General features: G+C 44.3%; 3 protein-coding genes across 3 annotated transcripts; 2 read left to right on the top strand and 1 right to left on the bottom strand.

Annotated features, from left to right (window-relative positions):
• Window positions 1-168: 168 nt before the first annotated feature.
• LOC307076521 (ras-related protein Rab-25-like) lies at window positions 169-3,650 on the top strand (the record flags this gene model as incomplete). Its single annotated transcript, XM_079737556.1, has 5 exons — window positions 169-205; window positions 1,718-1,913; window positions 2,298-2,491; window positions 3,136-3,216; window positions 3,535-3,650. 5 exons carry the CDS (start codon window positions 169-171, stop codon window positions 3,648-3,650), a joined length of 624 nt encoding a protein of 207 aa, XP_079593682.1.
• A 789-nt stretch (window positions 3,651-4,439) lies between these two features.
• rab11al (RAB11a, member RAS oncogene family, like) lies at window positions 4,440-8,547 on the top strand. The gene is made up of 5 exons (XM_079737545.1): window positions 4,440-4,758; window positions 5,756-5,951; window positions 6,793-6,986; window positions 7,363-7,443; window positions 7,853-8,547. Exons 1-5 carry the CDS (start codon window positions 4,719-4,721, stop codon window positions 7,990-7,992), a joined length of 651 nt encoding a protein of 216 aa, XP_079593671.1. The 5' UTR covers window positions 4,440-4,718; the 3' UTR covers window positions 7,993-8,547.
• Window positions 8,548-8,642: 95 nt separating this feature from the next.
• Window positions 8,643-17,546, bottom strand: mex3a (mex-3 RNA binding family member A). The gene is made up of 2 exons (XM_079745140.1): window positions 17,117-17,546; window positions 8,643-15,495 (listed from the first exon to the last, which is right to left on the bottom strand). Exons 1-2 carry the CDS (start codon window positions 17,529-17,531, stop codon window positions 14,495-14,497), a joined length of 1,416 nt encoding a protein of 471 aa, XP_079601266.1. The 5' UTR covers window positions 17,532-17,546; the 3' UTR covers window positions 8,643-14,494.
• Window positions 17,547-18,410: the final 864 nt, after the last annotated feature.

The raw sequence follows: 18,410 nt of genomic DNA, 5'->3' as shown, positions 1-18,410 counted from the left end.
TCAATCACCAAACTCCGCCCCTAACCCATCCAAGCTCCGCCCCCAAACTGCCTTCTTCCCGTTGGTCAATTGATTGTCGTTCACACCATGACACCATCACAGAACTTGTGTTCACACGTGTTCCCTCTCTTTAACAGGTTCGGATCTTAGAAGATACAGTGTAACATCATGGGCTCAGAATTTGCCTACAACTTTGTCTTCAAAGGTAAATATTTTAACTATCTTATTTACTAAATCTGACACCTTTTAAATTGCTTTCGATTATTTAGCGATGTAACGTGTAAGAATATTATAGTTTTATATTAGAGCAGTGTGAAATAGTTTTCCATTAGAGCACATATGGATTTAAAGTATAAATGCTTTTTTTTTAATATAAAGTACCCAGTTGGCACAAAAAGGAGAAACCAGGCCACATTGTCATAGCGACCTGTAGTAATCTTTACATGAGTTACACAGTAGTTTAAAGTAGGAAAACATTCTCCCAGTGAGGAAAAAGTAAACATTCCGTTACTGTTTATACGCATAATTATACTGAGGGCTATCACTATCTGCCTTAGGCTTCATCAACACACTTTAACCAATTAATCCTGTTTTTACCTATGGTATTATCCCATAGTTTTAATCTATGGTTAAAAAAAGCAAAGTAACCTATGTTTAAAACTATGGGCTAATACCAATGAATTGTCCAATTGTATATCTCTGGATATTACAGATTATATTAGCTCAACACTTTGCTTTTGTACACCTTATATTATAAATGATCTCGACATCTTGATCGGGCGCCATGGAACACCCTTTCCCATTCATCTTGTTTAACAAGAGTAAATGTGGTCCTTGATAAAAGGCTGCCCCTATCTTCAGTCTAACCTTCTCAACCAAGGTCCTAGAAACAACTTTATATGAATGAGCCAAGCACAGGACTTCAAGACATGCTCAGGAGATCTTTCTTTAAGACAAGCAAGGCCACATTAAAACATGGCATCTTTCAGTATGGGAGTGAATAGTGTCTGTCTCCCGACTCAACAGAGGAGATAATTGAAACAGAGGATAAGACAAAGACAAGAGAAGATAAAGGAGATAGAGGACTAGGAACTTCCATCCCCCTTTATCTGCCAACAATCAGACCCATTGAAACACCCAGCTCAGATTATGTTGTACATTCTATTATGCACAGACATGCTTACAGGGGAACTGTGTGACCTAGTGCACCTTACCTGTTCTTACCCACTGCATAGGTACAACTAATCGTGTTTTCCCTCTGAAATAAGATAATGCTTGCCTAACCCCTCTTGCCCACTGCATCCGTCAACGGACGGATCCCATTGACTTTGAATGGGGCGGAGCCACAATGCATTGTGGATCCATCCGTTCCGTTGGATCCGTCGGCTCCGTCAAGAAAGTTGAAAAATTTTCAACTTTTCAGGCAGCGACGGATCCGTCATCCAATCAGATCGCGTATGCTCGGGCTTGGCTGATGGATTGTGTTGTCCGTCGGTGTTGTCCGTCTTTATTGTAAAAAATAAGGAAAAATTAAGTGCCCCTAAAGGTCTTTGGTCCCTCCTCTTCCTTGCCCCTCCCCCCTCCCTCCAAAGCATCACCCCACTGAATATAGTGTAACGCTTACTGTTTACAGTGAATCTGTGCTATGGTGTCATAAGGCTTCAATATTTACCCTGAACGTAAAACTGAAATGACTCCGTTTTCCCCTCCTCTCCAGTGGTGCTGGCCGGAGAGTCTGGTGTGGGCAAGACCAACCTGCTGTCTCGATTCACCAAGAACCAGTTCACCCTAGACAGCCGCACCACCATCGGGGTGGAGTTCAGCACCAAGACCACGCAGCTCGGCGAGGCCAGTATCAGGGCTCAGATCTGGGACACCGCCGGCCTGGAGCGATACCGCGCCATCACCTCCGCGTACGCCTCAGCGCTAATCCCATGCAAACAACGCTAAGTTAATACCATGTTAAAATCATGATAATACTGTGCTACAAGGAATGAACACTATGCCAAAAACAAATTAATTCTTTGGTGATAAAAGTCAATACAGTACACATAATGTTTAATACCCTGGTAGTTACTACTATTCTACCACTCTACTACTAATATGCTACTAAACTACTGCTACACAACTACTTTACTACTACTATACTACTCTGCTTGTTTACTATTGCCATACCACTACTTTACTACTACTATACTACTATGCTGGTTTACTATGGCTGTACCATTACTTTACTACTACTATACTACTTTGCTGGTTTACTATTGCCATACCTCTACTATACTACTACTACTCAGGTATTACCGAGGAGCAGTGGGGGCGTTAGTGGTATATGACATCACAAAGCAGCCCACCTATGAGTGTGTAGAGAGATGGCTGAGTGAGCTGTTCGACCACGCCCACCCTCACGTGGTCGTCATGCTGGTCGGCAACAAGACAGACCTGGAGTCCGACCGGTGTGTCGCCACGGCGGAGGCCAGACAGTACGCAGGTACCCCTCCTCGAAATACACCTCCTCGAAATACCCCTCCTCGAAATACCCCTCCTCGAAATCACCTCCTCGAAATGCAACTCCTCAAAAACATATCCTCGAAATACACCTTGAAAACATCTCCTTTGATACACCTCCTCGAAAACATTTCCTCTAAATACACCATCACCAAAACCTCCCCTTAATACACGTCTTCGATTACTCCTCTGAAAACAACTCCTCTTAAGCAACTCTAAATACACCTCCCCTACAACACCTATTTCAAATATACCCTCTCTACAACACCACTACAACACCTCCTTTAAAGCACTACCAGGTACACCTCTACAACATCGTCCCAACTACACATCCCATAGATCAGCTTCGCTACAACAGCTCCTTTAAAACACTATCAGGTACACCTCTACAACATCATCCCAACTACACATCCCATAGATCAGCTTCGCTACAACAGCTCCTTTAAAACACTATCAGGTGCACCTCGTCTACAAACCCTTTAAAACACCAAGGCACACCTTCTCTACAACACCTCCTCTAAACACTATCAGGTACACCTCCTATACAACACCTCCTCTCAAACACTATAAGGGACACCTGCTCTACCAGATAAACCTCCTCTAACACTTCAGTCTCTGTCCCCCTAGAAAAGAAAGCTCTGCTGTTTGTGGAGACATCTGCTTTAGAGTCCACTAATGTCGAGGTAGCATTCAACAGTGTCTTGTCAGGTAATATATTATAACAAATAACCTGTATTGAAGTAAATATTGTAATATTGTAATGTTTTTGTAATGTGATAGATATCTGATAAAATGGATTTTAATCTGATAGATTGGATTTTAATCTGATGTTTTATCTTTTTATTTTTTTACCTGATTGTAATAATATCCTTATGGTATGGTTTATAATTGGCTATTAATCTGATAGCATTGTTTATTACTTCATGGTATCAATTGTAATCAATTTGTAATCTGATAGTATGGATTATAATCTGATTGGGATCTGATATTTTGGATTGTAATCTTAGGTGTGCCGAATGTTCCCAGAGATTCACAGGAGGCTGTGTCGTAAGGAGGTGATCCAGCAAGACTTCAGAGCTCCAGTGTCCCTGAGAGGCCAAACCAGAGCAGAGGACAAGAAGCCCTGCTGTAGAAACATCTGAGCAGGCTCCTCACATCATCATATTAGACAATCATTATAGATGGATAGATTTGATTAATCCTATTCATAACGTACCATAATACTATAGTAATATGGTACGCTATGAAAGGGCTACCATAATGATTTTTATTCATTGATATTGCTTAAAAACCCTGTGTATTACATGTTGACCATAAACATTAAAACTCCGACTTTAACTAAATTCTTCGCTAAATTCTTCTTTCTATGTTTGGAATGTTGACGCTTGTTGGAATAAGCTAATATAAAGCTATTTATTGATATAGGTCTATTGGAAACAACCAGGGGCGAGGCTAGCCCATTTTTAGGGGTGCTGAAGCACCCCTAAAAAGGGGCTCAGCACCCCTAAAACTTGGGAGTAAGAAATGTTATTCTAAAAATTATATTTGTTCGTCTTTGAAATTGTTAAATAATGTCCAAAACATAAAATCTTTTGAGTTAGTTGAACCAATGTTAAAATTATGAAGTTATTTTTCAATAGAAATATTTTTTGTTTTTGTGTGAAAAAAGGGTGGGTGGTGTGGCAGTGGGGCTCATTGAGTGCTCAGCACCTCTAAAGCTCTGACCCTAGAATCGCCCCTGGAAACAACAATTATTGGTTATAATTGTGAACAATGCTACTGTAGTGCAGCTCGGGATTCAACACGTCTCATAAGCAGCGACGACTAACCAATCAAAGACGACAGCAAAGTGGACCAATCATATGATCACATGCAGCCAGGTGTCGCTGGTTTATGTACCAAAGGGAACGAGCAAGAGGCGGGACCAAGCCATTCACCTGACGTGGTTGGGATCCCGCAGAGCGAGGAAGAGAAAACTTGGAGGATAGTAATTAGTTGGTAGTGTTGTTAGGTTGAGACTGAAGTAAATCGAGGACCTGGAAGAGGTTTATTCAATTCAAGAGTTAATGCCAGACCGCGGGGTAAAAAGTAACGTAACAACGTGTGAAGTTTAAACGGCCTGTAGAGTAACAACCTCAGCCCGATAGCAGACGTTGGATCGTGTTGAACTTCTGTCCCACTGACAGCTATTCAGAACCAGCGGAGGAACGATGTCAGCCAAGGAAGACGAATATGACTATCTGTTTAAAGGTGAGCGGTTGTTTGTGTTTTCTCTTTTCGATTTGCTCGTAGGTTATTAAATAAAACAGCATTTATCGGCCTTTGGTCAGCTGAGTGACCAGAGAGACTTGCTGTATTCAAACATCGCATTTACAATTGAAGCAACAAGGTTTTGACATTTCAACGACAAGTGTCGCAAAGTTTACGAAAGAGAGTATTGATCAATCCTCGGTCGTAATCAAACTGTCAAAACCCTCATCCCGATGTGTAAATGACCATTATTCACCCGAGTTGAATCGACCACCGTTTTACAGTACAGCGTACTGAGCTCGTACTTTCTGTACTTTTCAATATCTGTTTAAACCATAGAGCCATGTGAATAGTTTATGACTCTGAGGTCGTATCTATATTTAATTCATAAAGTTATGCCCATATAACCGTCATATATCCCTTTCAATGAGTAAGTTATATGAGTTATTTTGTCATTAAGGCTATAGGCTATGTTTCTAATGTATCGACAAAGCGACATGAATCAGCAGTTGAAACCTAAACAAGCCGGTGCCGTCAGACTGGAAATACCTGCTGAGTGTGCGTGCGCACCCATCGAGCCGACAAGATGAGATGACGTCATCCTCTTCCTATCATCATATAGTCCAGATTCCGTTTTTATCATGATACTCATTGATCACTGATCATGTACTCATTATTGTAAACAGCACTGTGGCTTTTGTTCAAACTTTATTATTAGTGTCAATATAACTATCTACCTATCTCATCATAGTCTATATAGTTCTTAGTGTAGTAACAATCATATACTTTGTATAGCACCTCTCATTCAAAGGAATCCATCTCAAAGTTTCTTTGCAATACAGAAATAATATGCACAGAGTGCTTTACATAAAAAATAGACATAACATGAGCATAGTCGATGTGATACAAGATGGAAGATAAAACCCAATTAATACAAAATATACAATAAAAATGAATACACTCGTTATATACATCTCTCTCTTCTTTCTTTCTCTAGTGGTGCTCATCGGAGACTCTGGCGTAGGGAAGAGTAACCTGTTGTCTCGTTTCACCCGGAACGAGTTCAACCTGGAGAGTAAGAGCACCATCGGGGTGGAGTTCGCCACGCGCAGCCTGCAGGTGGAGGGGAAGACCGTGAAGGCTCAGATCTGGGACACGGCCGGCCAGGAGCGGTACCGGGCCATCACCTCTGCGTAAGAACCCCCCTCCCGGCCCCTGACCCCTGACCATCATCCCGACCCCTGACCCGACCCCTGACCCTAACCCTGAGTATAGGAACCAGTAGCCTAACTTTCAAATTGTATCCTTACCCCACCTAACCCTGACTTTACCAAACCCTAGCTGTAACCTAATCCTAACCTTTCCTCACCCAACCCATGACACACTAAAGGCTTAGTTATGGTTCCACATTAACTCACCGCAATGACCACGCAGTCGCTTCAACGTAGTCATGAACCTGATGGTTCTGCGTTGGGTTTACGTCAGGTTTACGTTAGTGGACCAATCACAGCCCTTACTGCTGCGTCACATCGACTCATGGTTAAAAAAAATTCGGAGGCGCAGGTCAAGCCCTTATGGCGGAGGCAAGGAGGGTCCGCAAGGACGTAATGGGTCTGTAAACCCCCTTGCGTTGCGTTGACGTCCAACCATAACTAAGCCTTAAGAACATCCATGGTCAGTGTGGGCCGGTGTCGATAAATGTAGGTCAGTGTAGGGCCGAGTCGGTCCGCAAATCGGTCTAAATCTGTGAAAGTGCCAGACCTTCACTCTGAGACCCTGATGAAACATGCCTTGAGAATGAAGCCCTGGGCTGCGTGTTAACGGGGACATATTATACCACCAGGTGTGCCCCATATGACATCACAAGTGGGCGCGTCCACCTAGATGTGTGACGGATAGATGAGCAACGTTTGCTACAGTCCACTGGGTAGGCTGGTAGACTGATCCATCCAGGACACATCTAGGCTTCTAACGGCTTATCACACTCAATATGTAATGTGTCACCTTTAAGCACCCCCCTGTGGCGTTGGACAGGTATTACCGCGGGGCCGTCGGCGCGCTCCTGGTCTACGACATTGCCAAACACCTGACGTACGAGAACGCCGAGCGCTGGCTGAAGGAGCTGCAGGACCACGCCGACAACAACATCGTCATCATGCTGGTGGGCAACAAGAGCGACCTGCGCCACCTGCGGGCAGTGCCCACCGACGAGGCCAAGGCCTTCTCAGGTAATCTCACCTGTACAGGTGAACGTACCACTATGTCACTTAACGGCCCCATATTATAACAACAGGTGTGAGTGTGATTAGCCGTTACAAGCCGTTTTCTGCCTTTTGCTGTGTTTTAGTGACATCACAAGTGGGGGTGTCCACCTAGGTGTGTGCTGGATAGATCAGTCTACCAGCCTACCCAGTGGACCGTAGCAAACGTTGCTCGTCTATCCGTCATCCACCTAGGAAGACACGCCCACTTTTGATGTCAGAAGAGGCAGATTTTCAAAACGGCTTGTAACGGCTTACACTCACGCCTGGTGGTGTTGTATGGGACCTTTAAAGTTATTAACCATTGCAACGGTATTGACCGTGTTCTTGTGTGGTTCTCCAGAGAAGCATGGCCTGTCTTTCCTGGAAACTTCAGCGTTGGACTCCTCCAATGTGGAACTGGCATTTCAAACTATTCTCACAGGTCAGTACCCCCCCCCCCCCACACACACACACACACACACTTTAATCGTTAATCTAGTCTTCATTGTAAAATTATTAGAAGACTTGATGTTTACCCCCGTTATCACCACTAGGTGGCAGCAGCAGTCCTTAAATGAACATAGCTGAGTTTTAAGTACAGTACAAGTACTGTACAAGTACAGTACAGTACAGAACAGCAGAATACAGGGAAAAGCAACTTTCTTTTTTTTTTTTTGCAATTTATTAACATACAATGGTATGTTATTTAGATTTATGTCAACTCCACACTGAGAGTATGGAGCAGAAACACACACTACAACACTTCATGGAGCTTGTTCTTGTTGGATGTGTGACTTTTTTCAATGAGCAGCAATTTTTTGAGTAGTCATCCAGTCATCCGTGTTCCCCAGCCATCTACAACATGATGTCCCAGAGACAGATCACTGGACGCCCAGACTCCGACTTCTCTCCCGGGTCCAACGTGGTTCCTATCACCGTCCAGCCCACACAGAACCCCCCCAGACAGAACCCCTGCTGCCAGAACAACTGACACTCCTCCGGCCCCGCCCCTCAGACAGACAGACAAGTGGGAAGACAGACGTACCATTACATCATGGTTGTTCAGTTCTACTAGTTAGTATAGCTGGTTTTACTGGTTGGTAGGATGGCTATACTGGTTAGTATAGCAGATTTTGCTGGTGAGTATAGTTGGTTCTGCTGTTGGTATAGCTGGTTTTACTGGTGAGTATAGCTGGTACTACTGGTTACTAAAGCTGGTTCTGCCGGTCAGTGTAGCTGGTTCCACCAATTCTACTGGTTAGTAAGGCTTGTTCTGCTGGTTAGTATGGCTGGTTCTGCTGGTTAGTAAGCTGGTTATTAAGCTGGTTAAGTTATGAATGGGAAATGCCAGAGGGCCATGTCATGTTGCATGGATGAACAGATAAGAAAGACTACAAGTTTGTTTAAGGAGATGAAGGATGAGATGAAGGAGGAGATGAAGGAGGAGGTGAGGGAGGAGATGAAGGAGGAGATGAAGGTGAGGGAGGTGAGGGAGGAGATGAAGGAGGAGATGAAGGTGAGGGAGGAGATGAAGGAGGAGATGGAGGTGAGGGAGGAGATGGAGGAGATGAAGGTGAGGGAGGTGAGGGAGGAGGAAATGAAGGGGAGGGGAGAGGAGAGGAAGGGGGTGTTTGGGGAGGTGACGTCTGTGGAGTTTGGGAGGAGGTCTGTCCGTCTTTTTGTCTCTACTGGAAGGCAGACGTCTCTTTTTATTCTTATTTCTGTATATTTGGACTGCATGTGTATAAATAAACAGTATTTGTTAATAGATATACGCATGTATATTTGTTATATTTTCACTTCATCTGAAATAAGAAAAGTGAATTGTGGGGTGGTGATTTTTCATTGTATATTTGTTATTAAGCAATGTGTGTGAGATTAATGATAATCTTATCGCACATTTTTGCAGGACAAAAAAAAACATTGGATTATTCGAATGTAGTTTTATTAGAAACATTTACAATACATCTTGAATCTTCGAAAAATAACAAATGAAACAAACTAATATGGCGCAGTTACAATAATAATCATTAATAATAAAAATGTTCCAGAAAAATGTAATTCACAGAAACCATGTGCTATGAGTAGCTGCCCTGGAGGGACTGGGAACATGTTTCCATCCTAACCGTAACCACAGAGCAGAAACTATCACACTAACACCACTACCAGACCACTACCAGACCACTATCAGAGAATATGAAGTCCTACTGGGTTGGCCTCTTGGCAAGACAGGAACCTCCGTATCACATCCCCCTTTTGTTATCACCAGTCGTGTCCATGGGGGGACACTGGTGGTGCAAATCCACCCTCGGTGCTGGTAGACCAAACCAGGATCTGGAGGTGGAACTACACCAGGGCCTGCAGGTAGAACCAGGCCAAGACGCTGTCGGGGGGGCTCCTGCTTGGGGTCCAAAGAGGATTAAACTACGGAAACCTACAGAGGTCAAAAAGACCCGGCGTTGTCAAACCCACAACACCAAGCCTAGTCGCCCCTTTCTACATGACCAGACAACATGCATGCAAACTAGTACGGCTATGACTGAAGAGTGTATCTGAGTGTAGTTGTAGACTAACTAAACAGTGCGGTGTGTCGGCCATCGTGTATGTTATCACCGGAGCGGGAAGCTTTCATATTAAGGCTTGGATCCTCCTCTTGAAGCTCATTCCACTCTTGTTGCTATTCTAAGACTGAGTGAGATCTCTCCACATGTGAACATGTTGTTCTAAAAGAAAAGTCGAAGTCAGTTCAGATTAAGAGCAAAGGGGTTGGTAACATGGGGGGGCAACAGCAAATCCGATCTACTGAAGCAGGAAAAATGCATATCCAGGCACAAAATAAATCCAATCCTAAAAACCATCCTATGATTTTCTGTCCTTAACACCATTTCAAATGCGCCGGTATTTGACAGAATGCTTGTATGAAGTTGTGGAGACGCCACATTACTTAACTTTATTTATCTCATGTAGATGGGAAACTTTCATAAATAAAAAACTTCTAAACTTTTCATATTTATAAGTAGAAACTGGCCTTCCTGTGTTTAGAAATATATTAACTTCTTGTACTTTTAATTAAAAAACAAATGTCTCAAGATTACTCATAAATATGTTTTGTTTTCATAAATAACATCCAGATACTGACTTTTCCTCTGCTTTCTATGAAACCATAACCCATGTTAGCAAAATAGATTTGAAAAAACTGTAATATGTTCTTTTTTTTTATTAGTTTCAGTTATCTATAAATGTACGTGGAAGAACTGAAATATATGCTAAAACCTCAAAATTCTTCAACTTCAATTCATCAACAATAAAAAAATAATTAAATAAACAAAACAATCACGTTAAAGCTCACTGATAATGTAACAAAAAGCAGAAGAAGTGCGTGAAGCAGAGATCTCTTTACATTCAAATGCAAGGATTTCGACGCTCGGTCAAATTGCTTAAGTGCATTGATTGAATTAGGGATTCCTATCACTGCTTACGAAGGGATTTTACATAAATGCATAACGAGCTTTTTCTATAAAGAGAAGAAAAACACCAACAGTTTCTATCATTACTATTCATGTAATCTTAATACAACGTTGTAAATAACACTAAGATGAAATGAATGAACCATACTGTGCTCTCCCAAGGTCTCTATATGGAAGTGGGTCTTATACTAGGGGAGTTGAATAAATGAACCTTATACTTTAATGGTTTATAAGAATCATAATTTCACTTTTGAATATCAGTCAGTCAAACTACAAGGTAAATATGTAGATTTCAACCTTCATCCAGTTTCAGGACTTAAAGCTTTTATACACATGGATCAGGTTGTTGTATTCCTAACAGGTATTATTTGTATTAAAACTGACATTTCTATGTTTTACTATCATGCATTTTAACTTAAGAATAGCGGTAGTGCCTCCGGAGATGGCCTTAAACATAGCAGTTGTGTCTCCCAAACAAAGTCATACTCATTAACCACGGAGGCTTGGGGACCCCGCAAACACGAGGCCCCTGCAAACATTGGCGTTAAAGAGCACACTCCTGAATTAGATGTGTCTCAGACATCTCAGCGAGTGTTCTGGTATGAAGTCATTACATTTTGTCTTTCACAGGGCAGCAAGTCGTTGTCTTTATAAGTGCTAAATTAGTATTATTTCAAACATCCCAATACAGTAAATCATGGTTGCCATAGCATTGTCTTACTATAAATAAACACATGTCCTCTGTCCAGAAAGGTGTTTTTCTTGTTCTTTGGTTACATTCCACCTTTTCTTTTTAAAAAACAACAAATGATCGCATGAAGTCTAGTTCCATCAAATCCCAAAAACTCAACATTGTCAATATTTAGAAAAAGAAAGAGAAAAGAAAGAAGTTGATATGTTTTCTCGAGCGTACATTTCTATTTCTACTGAAGTAAATACAAAGTAATGAAAGGGAACCGAACAGAAGGTGAAGCCTCTCCAATGGGAGAGCAAACTCCAAAACTCAGATTATCAACAACCAGAAAACGGTACTGTTGCTGCTGATCTACTGGACCACCAGGAAACGGTACTGTTGCTGCTGATCTACTGGACCACCAGGAAACGGTACTGTTGCTGCTGATCTACCGGACCACCAGGAATCGGTACTGTTGCTGCTGATCTACTGGACCACCAGGAATCGGTACTGTTGCTGCTGATCTACTGGACCACCAGGAATCGGTACTGTTGCTGCTGATCTATTTAACCACCAGAAACGGGGGCATTCACAGCCTATGTTGTGACTGCAAATAGAAGTTTCGTACACATAAGTATGTGATTCATAATGCAATAAGGCTTCCTCTAATTTGCTCATTTAACAAGGAGGGAATCATCTAAAAGGGTAACAGTTGTCTGTGTCTGAGATTCATTTCTATTCTGTATTTTTCGGTATTTAAACAAACCACTTGGTGGGCTAGAACGCGTTGCTTATTGACTAGATCCCTCGGCATCCAGATTAGAGTTATATCTTCATTAAGGTTCCTCTATTAACAAGTTTTATATTTGTCCAATCTTTGTTTTGAGCCCTGGCAACATAACCCCTACAATTGAACGGTGACGCCTGGGAGCTCACAGAGAGCCTCAGTGCTGGAGGAACTCCCGAAGATAGTGGGTTGGTTCCCATGTTCAGGAAACAACTAGCGATATTCCATTGACATGCAGCCTCAAAAGTATAAAACTCAAAGTGTGTGTCCCCCGTGTGAGGCTGGAGAACAAGATACAGTCAATGTCGTCTTTTTAGTTTCAAAGTAAGACCAAATTATACTCTTTTGCAGAGTCTGACCATATTATTGCTGTTTCACCCTCCACAGGAGTCTACCATCGGGCTACAGGCCGTAAGGTTAGTATAGAGAGCATCAGGCTGTTCAATGGAATACAACATGTATCTTTATACTGGGTTCTTTGTTTTTCATAGACTATTTTAATATGTTTCTTATTTAAATATTTTGAGTAAGATTAACCATTTACATAGTACTATGTTCTCATATTTTTTGCTATCAAGTGTCTCAGGGGATGCGTTTATGAAATGCATTACAAAATATAAATGGAAACAATGAGTCTGCCTATCGTGGGCCTCCCGTGGCCATTACTGTTGCTTACAATAAGGAACCTATCTCGCCTTAGGAAAACACTATGATGTCAGATCAAAGACAGCGCCCTCTAGCCCTACACCGGGGAACAACAATTGTAACACAAGAGGTAGGGGAGCTAATATATTCACCATCGATGGTCAGTTTGGTTTCATGGAAATCTATATTCTTTCAATAAGGTGCTTTCCTTTACATGTCACGTAAAGTGTTTAATTTTTTTCACATTCTTTTACTCACAAGGCTGTAGGAAGCTACCCTTTCTTTAATTATATTCATTTTTTTTTTGGAGAAACTAAGAATTAAGGCAGAAACAGTTCAACTACCGTGGCAATGTGTAGTTGTGTAATTTATATGTATTGTATGTTCAATTGTATATGTAACTTATTTATATTGGATAGGTAACGATGATGTTTGCATGCGCAGGTCTCAGTTTTGAAATGGATCTGTTTATATAAAAATGATTCATAAAATAAGAACAACCTAAGACATGTATTTGTGTAAGCATTTCTGTATGTTTACGTGAGTGTGTGTTTTAGTATGTGTGCATCTGTGTTGGGTGTATGACTGTGAAATGTCTTTCAGAGAGTGTGTGTTGTTGTATGTGTGTATCTGTGTTGTGTGTATGACTGGGAAAGGTCTTTCAGCCTTGATGGGAATCCTATGCTTTCCTTTCAATTACAATTTTCGGATCTCTTTGAGGAATCCCAAGGCTGGCCCCTGATTGGCTTAGGGACACTAGTGCCATACAGTGTGTTTGTGTGTGTGTGTGTGTGTGTGTGTACAGGTGTTACATTTGGTTCGTGAACTGTTTCTGTTTGATCCGACGCTGTGACTCTTTAATGTTGAAAGATAAAAGTGGCGTTACTGAATGTGGCGTCTGCAGAGTGTTCCGAGAGAAAGGGGGCAAGAGAAGGGCCCCACCTGGCGGGGCCATTTCCCTAATCGTCATGACGACCGTGTCGGGCCCCGCAGGCCCCTACTGGGCCCCACGCCACGGCTGGCCCCCAACAATACACTGCAACAATACACCCCAAGCGCAGACGCAGTGCATTGTGGGTCGTTATGAAGAGGGGCGGGGGGGGTTGAGTTAGAACACCTGCTCCACGCCGTATATGCGTTCGGTCTGACCGACTCTCAGAACCAACGAGGACTCAAGATAAATGTTTGATTCCTAGAGCTGGAGCTGGCTCACCAGCCACACACCTCAGCTGGCTTCCAGGGACATTTGACTGACTTGACAAATTCCTGCCTAAAGAAAGTGTAACCTTCACATGTCACTTTGTCAAACAGTACCTAAATATCTTGTTTCCTACCATAAATATCGCCAGGACAGTCCTACGGCCGAACCATCCTTCAGACTTTGAAACTAATAATAAACGTACATTTGGAAATAATTCAAAAAAAAACTTTTGATAAATGTCTTACATTGACCATCGTAAGTTTAAACATATGATTGAAAATCCTATTTAGATGGAGATGATTCTAAGGTGCCATAAATCTTATTTTTAAATTGGTTCTAATAACAACACATTGCCTCTCGTATAAAACCACTTGATGATAAGATAAAATATTTCAAGAATAAAATTACACTACTGTACTTTCCTGAATGAAAACAGCAGTAGTTATAAAAAACAGAAAAAGCAAGGTACTATACTTCTCGTATAAACAAAACCTTTATAAAATATATATGCATATTTATATATATAAAAGAAAAACTAAAAAATATTTCTTATATGTTTTTAGTAAATCAAGCAGTTCTAAAATATCTGCTTGGTCGTTTGGAGATTTAGTGAAAAACAACGAAAAGAAAAGTTTTGAAAAGAACGTAAAGAAGGATGAGCAGGCGATGCACCAGAAGAAGAAGAAGAGGAGCGGAACAGGAAACAGGAAGTGAGTGTCTTTAAGAGAAGATGCGGATGGCTTGCGTCACCAGGCTGTGGCACACCGGACACTCGGGCTGGCTGCGCTCACAGATGCGCACGGCGCACTCCATGCAGAAGAGGTTGTGGCCGCAGGGCACCAGCGCCGCCGTCACCTTGCTCTCAAAGCACGTCATGCAGTCCCGCATGCTGGCCGGCGGGGAGTCCGGCGCCACCATCCTCCCGGGGAACCCTCCCCCGGTGGTGTTGGGCTCGCTGTGGGCCCGGCGCGCGTGGGCGTGGCCCGCCCCTAGGCCGGGGGACAGCCGGGCCAGCGGGGGCAGGCCGCCGAAGCTCTTGGAGCGCTGCTGGGGGAAGAAGGCCACCTGCTTGTCGGGCTCTGCCCAGCTCTGGACCCCGTCCACCCCCAGAAAGGAGCCGCTCTTCTCGCCCGCCACGCCGTCCGGGAAGTTCTGCCGGTAGCTGCTGGCGAGGGGCTTCCTCCCGGCCGCCAGCCCCCCCCACACCTGCTGCAGCCGGCTCTCCAGCACGGGGCTGCCGCCCCCGTCCCCCCCCAGACAGTCGTTCTCGTTGTTGTGGTCGTGCAGGCCGCCGGTGCGGAAGGCGATGTGGGCCTCGATCTCCTCGCGGGCCCGCTCGGCGTTGCCGGGCGAGCCGGTGATCTCGAACACGGGGTCGCGGTCCCGGCTCGGGGTCACGATGTAGGTGCAGGTCTGCTGCTGGATGCGCTTGATGGTGGAGCCCTTGGGCCCCACCACCAGGCCCACCACGCGGTAGGGCACTCTCACCTGGATGGTGGTGTGGCCCGGCAGCGGCGCCGGCGGGGACCCGCTGAAGGAGATGCCCAGCTTGTTGCGGGAGGCGCGCAGCATGGAGAAGTGCTCCGCCGCCGAGATGATCTCGCGCCGGGCCAGCGCCACGTCCTCCTTGCGGCCCGTGATGAGGAACACGGGCTCCTCGCCGCGCACCGGCGTCTTGATGTAGGTGTTGGTCTTGGCTCGCAGAGCTTTGATCTTACAACCTGCAGACCACACGGCACACCGTCACACACACACACACACACACACACATTTATACACACAGGGTTACACTCACCCACGTTTATATAGACACTGTTACGCTCAACCACACATATAAAGATCTAAATACACACATGCACACGTTACACAAACACTTTTATACACACAGCGTTACACTCACCCACACATATAGATCTGGGTACACATATGCACACCGTTACGGACACACCCACACAGCAACCAGACACAGATATATCCATATACACATATGCACATAGCACACGTTACACAAACACATTTACATGCACTTCTTTACAAACAGCACACCATCACACACAAACACACACACACACACATTCATTTATATCCATTTAGCACACTGACACAAAAACACGCACACCTACATTGATATGCACAAATACACACGGCAAACACCGTTATGTACATACAGCACACGTCACACACATATACACGCCACACCGTCGTAACACACACGCCATACACACGACACACTGTGTGGGTGTGTATGGCCACGTCTTCCTTGTGTGTCTGATTTGGTGTGTGTCTGTCTGCAATTTGTGGAAGCAGAAACTAATATCCACGGTATTATATATGTATGCAATACAATTCCAACAGTGAATGTGCCATCATAATTTGAATGTACAGCGTATAGAATAATTTGTACACTGTATACAGTGCATACAGTATATACTGTATTGTTCATATGGGATCATTTGAATTTATAGTATATACAGTGTGTATATAATTTACTATATTATATATGCAGTATATATAAAACATATAGTATATATAGTATAGTGTTTACAGTACTGTCTATATATACAGGATAAACAGATGGAATAAAGAAAGTTTATAGTAGCTGAGTCAGATCTTTTTAAAAGTTCAGGTTTTATAAATGAGAGCCCCTTTAGCTCATTCATAAACAATAGATTTTATTATTTTTTATATAAAACATATCTATCTATGTGATGGGATAAAAACAAGAGACATACAATAACAACCAATACATTTTTTTATAAAATCCAATATAAATATGATAAAAAAACATATAAATATGATATCCTTAGATAAATATGATGGAAAACAATAGAAGCACAATAGAAATATGATGAAACCAATAGAAATAGAACAGAAGGAATACGAGACGAATCCGTCTCAGCAGCACGTTGTGTTTCTGTCTCGCGCGTTTCAGACGACAAAGGAAGCAGTGGTCGCGTGCGTCTGGGAGCTGACATTGATGGCGTGGATGTGGAATAATGAGGGGGGTTCTCTAAAATTGAAATGTATTAATCAAATCGGAGTCGATCAGTAAATAACCATCTATCCCTATGTTAGGGGCGCACGTGAGGCTGGAATAGTGTAGCAGAGGGTGTGTGTGTGTGTGTGTGTGTGTGTGTGTGTGTTGGGGGGGGGGGGGGGGACCACCACTCCCTTTTCTTTGTCAATAACACCAGACTCTCACACACAATAACACCACCACTAACACACACCTTAGCCCTATAACACACAAACAGCCCTCACACACTTAAACACCACCACACACCGTCCTATCTGTACAGTAACTTTAGCAGACTGGAGCTCCGGGGGACCGGGGAGACCTACCTTGCCGCCCTACTATCTCGGCCACATGTTCGGAGCTGGGCACCGGCACGCATTCCGTGATGTTGCAGCCCCGTCCCTTGTTGCTGTCCCCGACGGGGGAGGGCGGGCTGTCGTACAGGGCGCTTAGCTTCCCCTTCCCGGGCAGCAGCAGACCCGCCAGGTTATTGTTGTTGTTGCTCCGGTCCTGGAGCCCGGGGTTGGGGGCTCCTCCGTCCCCCTCGCCCTCCCCGAGACCCAGCAGGGACAGCTGGCCCAGCGCGACCCGCAGCGCCCGCCGCGATTCGTCCTCCTCCTCCTCTTCGTCGGGCGGAACCAGCAGAGCCGACGCGTCGCTCCCGTAACCGGCGGCCAGATCCGCGCCGTAGCCGCCGCCGCTTTTCTCCATGATCCCCGCTAGCACCAGCAGGCTCGGCATGGCTGAACAAAGACTGAGACAAAGACGAGGAGCAGAGCGGAGAAAGAGCGCCGTGCCGCCTCCTCCTCCTCCCAACCAACTCCCCCTCTGCGCTAGTCCCTCCCACCGCCCTCCCCTCCTCTCCTACTCTTCCACCACCCCCTCCTCTCCCGGGCTCCCTAGACCAGGCGGGACAAGGGGCCGTCTGCTCGGGCTGGTCTCGGCGGGGCTTCACGGTCCTACCTAGGTCTCTTCTTGCTAGCTGGGTCTCCCCCTCACCCCCGTTAGGCCTACCCAGGTCTCCTTCTCTTCTCCTGTAGGTCTACCGTCTGTAGCATCTCTCAGTCAGCCGGAGGACACAGTGGCGACATCTTTAATGATTACATTTTATGGGCATTCTTGTGCAAGGAGACTATTATATAACTTGTTGGCTGTAGCTAAAGGTTGTTCATCTTAATATTTAAATGACGTTATCTGACTAAATTGATTGCCTTACCAACTTTAGAAAATGGAGCAACTTTTGAGCAGAAAACTGTCCGCCTGCTGCGCGTCCACGCGGCGCAGTATCGCGCTGTTGCCGCGGCGACGCTGCGCATGGTGGCGCGGGATCAGTGCAGAGATTTTGCGTTGGAGTTAGCTTAGCATGCAACGTCGGCGTGGAGAAGTCTGGGGGCTGGTTAGCAGCCATTAGCTTAGCTTCCCGTCAACGATGCTCGTACATTCACCATGTGAACAAAGGAGCGCGCGGCTCGTCTGGTGCTCAACAGCCTCCCCGAGATGTCCTCGACACAAGCCACGCCTGATGGCGCCACAATAACACAAAGACAATCATATTAAACATAAATAACATAAAGACAATCATAATTAATGATAAACGACACAACGACTATAATATCAATC

This window comes from Pollachius pollachius, assembly GCF_949987615.1.
Source record: "Pollachius pollachius genome assembly, chromosome: 1".
NCBI classification, from domain to species: Eukaryota; Metazoa; Chordata; class Actinopteri; order Gadiformes; family Gadidae; genus Pollachius; species Pollachius pollachius.
The sequence above is the reverse complement of the archived record's forward strand: the minus strand, read 5'-3'. Positions and strand labels throughout refer to the sequence as shown.